The 7,500-nt window shown below is 48.1% G+C and overlaps 1 protein-coding gene across 3 annotated transcripts in view; it reads left to right on the top strand.

Moving 5' to 3' along the window:
• Positions 1–7,500, top strand: part of mcc (MCC regulator of WNT signaling pathway) — a 97,329-nt gene that overhangs the window by 39,303 nt on the left and 50,526 nt on the right. For all 3 annotated transcript variants that reach the window (XM_031577902.2, XM_031577901.2, XM_031577903.2), the window contains 3 exons: positions 24–166; positions 4,577–4,710; positions 6,502–6,665. In XM_031577902.2, coding sequence (XP_031433762.1) covers positions 24–166; positions 4,577–4,710; positions 6,502–6,665 — 441 coding nt within the window. The remainder of the gene's footprint in view (positions 1–23; positions 167–4,576; positions 4,711–6,501; positions 6,666–7,500) is intronic.

Below are 7,500 nucleotides of genomic sequence, written 5' to 3'. Positions count from 1 at the left end.
TGTGTGTGTGTGTGTGTGTGAAGTGTGAGCAGTCTCACCTGATGCGTGAGCATGAGGACATGCAGGAGCGGACAACACTGCGTTACGAAGAGCGAATCACAGAGCTGCACAGCATCATCGCCGAGCTCAACAAGAAGATAGACCTGCTTCAGGGCAGCACCATACGGTCAGTACAAAGCACACAAACACACACACACACACACACACACACACACACACACACACACACACACACCATATCCCCCTCAAACACAATCTCCCCCCTCAAACACACACGCACACACACACTGACACACACACTATATCCCCCTCAAACACACACACACACATCTGCTGAGCTCAACAGAAAGAAGGATCATCTCCGGTATACCAACATTACGTTTGTAAAGCGAAAAACACTCCCAAGATTGCACTAGATTACACCTTCAATTGACCTGTATGTCTTTACAGTAAATGCCTTCTGTTGTTTGCTTTCCCTCTCGAACACACACACACACACACACACACACACACACACACACACAATCACTGAGGTAAACGAGAAGATCGACCTTCCCCTTGGCACAGCCATCAGGTCTAGCTACAAATACACACATACACAATCACATATCCAAACTCAGGTCAGCAGGATTAGCATGGTGGAGGCGAAGGCGCAGGTGTGCTGTCCAGACACCCAGCACTGGGCTGAGAACCCTGGGACTCTTCTGACAGGATTTGCCCTCAGGCTGAAAACAGCATGGATGTCCAGAGAGAGAGAAAGGGAGAGACAGGGAGAGAGACAGAGATATATATATGTATATATGTATATATATATATATATATATAGAGAGAGAGAGAGAGAGAGATAGAGAGAGAAAGAGAGAATTGATTTTGTTAGTGCTTTCATTGCACCCCATGCTGCTATTTTGTCATTAGTACTACAGTAATGTATTGTCATTCCATGCCTGTGTAACATTAAATGGGAACAGTCATGCCAATAAAGTAAAGGCACTTTACACTGAATGGAACTGTCAGGTAGAGAGAGAGAGAGAGTACTCAAAGAGAGAGAGAGAGAGTGCTCAGAGAGAGAGAGTGGGAGAGAGAGAGGGAAAGAGAGAGAGAGAGAGAGAGAGTGCTCAGAGAGAGAGAGAAAGAGAGAGAGTGCTCAGAGAAAGAGAGAAAGACAGAGAGAGTGCTCAGAGGGTGGGAGAGAGGGAGAGAGAGAGAGTGCTCAGAGAGAAAGAGAAAGAGAGAGAGAGTGCTCAGAGGGTGGGAGAGAGGGAGAGAGAGAGAGTGCTCAGAGAGAAAGAGAAAGAGAGAGAGAGTGCTCAGAGAGTGGGCGCTCATTGTGCTTGTCTTCCCTGCGGAGTGCACATGTACCTGAGCGAGTGTGTTATCTGCCTGCTCTGGCCCCATCTGCGGAGGGTGTGCCGCTCCGTCTGCGGCAGGGAAAATTAAAACGTCACTTTAGGAATGAGGGCAACTCTAAGCTCTGCATGCTAAAGAAGTCTGCCTCTCTCTATCTCTCTCTTTCTCTCTCTCTCTCCCCATTTACCTCTCTTTCTTCTCTTTTTTTCCTCTCTCTCTCCCCCGATTCTCTTCCTGTCTTCCCTTCCTCGTCTCTGTTCCCCCAGCTCTCTCCGTCTCCTCCTCCTCTTTGTCTTCCTCTTCACATCTTTCTCTCTCGGAGCGTCTCTTTCTCTCCCAGTGTTGGTATTTCTGTGCGCGTTTGAAGACACGGGCTTCGCCTGCTAAAGAGGTTGGTTCCGCAGGTGAAGAAGAAGTGGCTGTAATCGCACTGAAAGACCGAGAAAGCCAAGCACTCAGAGACCTTAATTACCTGCCAGCCAAGCGTGGCCGCCACTAGAAAGTTTTGTATAGTCGCTCTGCTAAATGGGAGACTATTTCCCTGAGAGTTTTTCCCTCAGAGCTCATTATCCCTATGATTGTAATACGTATCATTGCTCATTCAATTTTATTTTGTGGCCGTATCCTTAATGTGGTCAATTACAGTATCACACAGAGTGCAGAGAAGAGATAGATAGATAGATAGATACAGTAGATAGATGCATGCATGCATACATACATATATACATACATACACACACACACACACACACACACACACACACACACACACACACACACACACACACACACACACACACACACTCACACACTGTCAGTACTGGGAGCAAGTGAAGCCAGTAGCGCAGCATGTAGACACTGCACAGAACAAGTCATTTGACAAGGAGGGGGGGTTATAAATAAAGGAAAAGTTATAATTGGGGGAGTGAGTCCATCAGTGAGACAGCACTGGGGTAAAAATTCTTCTTCAGCCTGGTCATGCAGGCATACAGGGGTGAAGATGCTGTGGCCCAGGTGGGTGGGGTCTCTGCCTCTGGTGTAGAGGAACATGGCTTTGGGCCTGCAGTGGGTTCTGTAGATGACTGCAGCGGGTTCTGTAGATGACTGCAGCGGGTTCTGTAGATGGCTTCCAGTGTTGGGAGCTGTGATCCTCTGAGCCGTTGTCATGGCGCGCTGCAGGGCCTTCCTGTTGTCAGAGGTGCAGCCAGAGTACCATGCTGTGATGCACACCAAGCATATCACATGCAATCATAGTTTATACACTTACGTACGGGATAATATTTTGATGACAGATCAGTGGCCTTAAACCAGGTGTACTCTTCCGGTCAGCAGTTAGGCAGAAGCACAGAAAGAAAGCGGTATCTTTTAACAGTAGCAGTAGTAGGGCTTTTAGCTAGTGCCATTGCCAGGTTCAGAGATGCTGTGTCTCTGTAGAGAAATCCCCCACACCCTCCAGCTGTTTAGTTATTCCTCTAACGCTCTCTGACATTCCACTCTTTCCCTGCTGTCTCGGCGCAAGGAAGGTGTCAAACGCCAGTGTAACATTAAGCCGGAGTGAGTGGCTGCTGCGGCAGGTATTCTGTGTTTCGACAGGTGCACAGTGGGGTGCACCTATCTCTGTCAGGACCCTCACCTGTGCACGGAACTCCTGTGTATAACACCTCTTTAATGATCAGCTTCTGTGTATAACACCGCTTTAATTATCGGCTTCTGTGTATAACACCTCTTTAATGATCAGCTTCTGTGTATAACACCTCTTTAATTATCGGCTTCAGGAACTAGGGCAGAACCGCATAACACAGACAGGGTACGAATCTAGCAATTGCTTGGATTTTTATCGTGTTTGTAACAGCTGGCACTTGTAGTGTTTATGCTTAGCAATACACACTTCTGTATGCTACAGTGTCAAGGCTTAGCTGTCTGCATATTGAGACGTTTAGAGAGTCTCAACATGTACCTCTACCGGTGGTCTACTGATGACTGGCTTAATTGGCCATTTGCTTTGCCTCTCAGATGTCAAACCATTTCGCTGTTTGGTCAGTGTTTATTATGCGCATTTATAAATGGGTATCATATAGCCTGACAGAAAAAACACAAACCAGGCCTGGCAGTTACCTCTTCACCCTGTGAAGATGACTGTTACTTCATCAGCCAAACTAGCAAGCATGCACACACACACATACGCACACGCACACACACACACACACACACACACACACACACACACACACATATGCACATATGCACATAAACGCACACACATATGCACATACTTACATAAACGCACACACACACGTACTTACATAAACGCACACACACACACACACACGTGTGTCAAAGCAGTTTAATTAAAACCAGTTCAGATGTATGACACGTGCAAAGTGCGGTCAGAGGGCGTGAAACCTCACCCTCACATGACACACATACTTCAAACGAAAGCGAACGCTGGCCTGGACGGGTAAACCCTTACATGACACACACACACACACACACACACACACACACACACACACACACACACACACACACACACACACACACACACACACACACACACTGGCCTGGACGGGTAAATGACGAGCAGCATCCCACATTCACTGACTCACCCCTAATTAGGCTTTACTGCGCTATTATCGAGTGTCTTTGATATGAGTCGTCTCTTGACGTGAAACGTTGGCCCGAGTCGATTTAAGAGCACCATTTCAGGCGTTCTCCAGACGTAGATATAGATTCCCAACAAGACGCCTGCCCCCGAGGACGGATCCGGGTGTTGCCAAACCTGGATGAGAATATAAGCACTTATTTAAGTCCGTAGACTGGCGTTAGATAATGTTACATTGATTTTAGCTCCGACTCCAACTGTGCTGAAATGCCTGCCTTGATGTGGACATAGAGGTACCCTGTGGATTGAGACTGGTTATTGAGGTATTCAAATGAAGAAAAAAAAACATGACTGATAAAATGAAAAGCGAACCATGAACTTTTATTTTGTGTGCCCTAATCAACTCTGTCACACCTCTGTTTCAGCCAAAGATTTTTTAAATGTAATGGTATAATTGGGCACATGCTGTTAGGTGTGTTGAGTGTTTCACCTGTTTGAGTGTTTACCATTTTTGTAACATTTACCGAAGACCTCAGGTATAGATGTCCTGTATAACCTGTAATAAAGACCTCAGGTACAGATTTCCTGTATCACCTGTAAACCCTTGACCTCTGACCCCTCCTGCAGGGAGGAGGATGAGTTTTCGGAGCTGCGCTCAGAGCTCAGCCACAGCCAGCAGGAGGCCAACGAGGACCCCGACCAGGAGCAGGCGTCCATCTCGCTGCCCGAGAACCAGTCCACCCTGGTGACCGCCGACATGGGTGAGCGCGCCCCACACCCCTCAAGCCCCTCCTGAGTGCATGTGACAGAGATACCCCCCCCCCCCCCCCCCAAACTGGGAGGAGAGGGGACCGATGTTTTGTTTTTCCCTGTGCATACACACCAATTACCCTCTTCACAGAATCCTGAAAGGCACCTTAGCTTCCTCCTCGGATGCTTGCGAACAGGCTCAGTCCTGAAGCCCTACTGCTGCTGCAGGCATACTACATCTGCTGTTGTGTTCCTCTGGATGTCGTTTGTGCTTTGAAGTGTTTTCTCTCCCGTGCGCCTCGCAGAGGGGATGATTCATGGCAGTCATAAAGCCAGAGCAGTGAAGTTAAATGCTATCCAGAAGACAATTTACACGATTCGACCTGCAGTCTGAAGAACTCTAATGATAGGCCACGTGTCTCTGAGAGTGGTGTCTGAATGTTTGCCCGATGCTTATGTGTGTGTGTGTGTGTGTGTGTGTGTGTGTGTGTGTGTGTGTGCACGTGTGTGTGCTTTGCATGCATCCTTGGAGTCGCTCAATGGAAAATTGATTTGGTTTTTGTTTCCCTCACGCTCGTTCCCCCTCATGCTATTTATACAGGTGTCGTCTTAGCCGGTCGTAGAGAGAGAGAGAGAGAGAGCGCCACAATCTCTTTTCAGATGGTGAACCAAAGAGGCTTATCGTTCCGCTGTTCATTATCGCCATCCTCTAGAGAGGGAGGGAGAGAGAAAGAAAGAGAGAAAATCTTTTCCAATCACGCGGAGTTCTTTTGTATCGCTCGCACGTCGAGCTCTCTATCTCTCCGACCGAAGCCCACAATAGAGTTGACGCCAAAAGCAGGCATTGTTGCCCCCCGCACGCCCAAGCCTTGCCCCTCCAATCAGTACATCAGCCCCCATGGTGATAATTGCAATTGCATTGTGGGCAAAACACGGTTTTATTTGTCTCTGGCAGTTGAGACAATTGTCAATTGTCAATCGACTCACTTGCACAGATGTGTCTCTGCGAATTAGCATTTTTAATTCAAAGCTCGGGATAATGGTCCTGTTTTTTTTTTTTGTTTTTGGTTGGAAATCAAAATCAGCAGTCGCATCGGTTTTTGGCAGAATTGTGGGACCAGATGCTATCAACAAGCGCTAGCATTTTTGGGGTATGGAAGGCAGCACATGGCTAAAAGATAGTTATCTTCTGAAAAGAGTTTGCGCCAGCGTCTCCTTCTGGGCTCCAGGTGTGCTACTGGACACTCCTGTTACAAGCTAGTTTTTGCTAAACATCCCATTTGGTCCATTACTCTAAACACATACAAAGTCCTCTTGCAACTCCAAACTCCCCATAATAATGACTTAATGTCGTCGAGTGTTTTTCTGGCTAAGTGTGTTGCTGTTGACAAATGGCTCTGTCTGTCCCATGTCCTCCCTCAGCCACCTGCATGCCAGTTTTCCGTGTTTTAGTGGGTTAGGCGTTCTTCTGTCTCTCTGTCTGTGTGTCTCTGTGTTAACATCCCCTTGTCCCTCCTCAGACACGTCTGTGTGTCTCCGTGTTAATATCCCCCCTGTCCCTCCTCAGACACGTCTGTGTGTCTCCGTGTTAATATCCCCCTTGTCCCTCCTCAGACACGTCTGTGTGTCTCTGTGTTAATATCCCCCCTGTCCCTCCTCAGACACGTCTGTGTGTCTCCGTGTTAATATCCCCCTTGTCCCTCCTCAGACACGTCTGTGTGTCTCTGTGTTAATATCCCCCCTGTCCCTCCTCAGACACGTCTGTGTGTCTCCGTGTTAATATCCCCTTTGTCCCTCCTCAGACACGTGTAGCGACTTGAACTCGGAGCTGCAGCGGGTGCTGCTGGGGCTGGAGAGCGTGGTGTGCGGCCGCAAGAAGAGCACCTGCAGCCTGTCCGTGGCCGAGGTGGACCGCCACATCGAGCAGCTGACCACCGCCAGCGAGCACTGCGACCTGGCCATCAAGGTACACCGCATCACTCTGTGTGCATGTGAGGGGCGGGGTGGAGGGCGTGGCGAAGGCTCTAGGTGTCCATCTGGATGAGAATAAGACTCTGAGGAATAAGCAGCGGTCTGATGTCACATACAGAAACGTACAGGATTGTATCGGGATGAGAAGAGTCTCCCGGGGAAGACAACGTCAACACAAGGAATAGCATATATTGCATCTGAGGAAAGTAAAACATCTCAAACAGCTGCTTATTAGCATGTATGGTTGAAATGTCGACTGAAATATCAACTGGTTGGGCAGAACCAGAAACATCACAGGTTTCTCACTTCCTGAGCAAGAACTTGTCCAGATCTGTTTAAGTGTCTATGGACTTCAAAGGCCTTGAGCTCATGAAGATTCGCCATAGCCCAGACCAGATCACACAGGACAGGGATGTGAGCTTCGAAATGAGATTAGTCCAACCTCAGCTCTCTCTCCATCTCTCTCTGTCTCTCTATCTCCTCAGTTATTTAATTGGCTTTCAGAGATCAATATTAGCGGTAATATCTCAGCCGGCCAACAAAGCGTCTGAATCCTCTTTTGAGACGGCACCAGTCACCAGCCCTTTCACATTAGAGACTCATTAATTAAACCACTGATGAAAACATTCATGAATTCATTCAATATTCATATCACACTACCACTTCAACCACCCACTTCTCAGTGACAGGCTCTATTTAACGCATCTAGACTGATGCAGTGGGGGTGATACCTTGGCGCTGGACCCTGCTGTGGTGTCTGTGAGACGCTGTCCTGTCTCTCGGGGACGGCTCAGGGACGGGGGGGGACTGTAATTGCTTTGCTGGTGCAG

Source organism: Clupea harengus, chromosome 12, assembly GCF_900700415.2.
Source record: "Clupea harengus chromosome 12, Ch_v2.0.2, whole genome shotgun sequence".
Taxonomy (NCBI): domain Eukaryota; kingdom Metazoa; phylum Chordata; class Actinopteri; order Clupeiformes; family Clupeidae; genus Clupea; species Clupea harengus.
The sequence above is the reverse complement of the archived record's forward strand: the minus strand, read 5'-3'. Positions and strand labels throughout refer to the sequence as shown.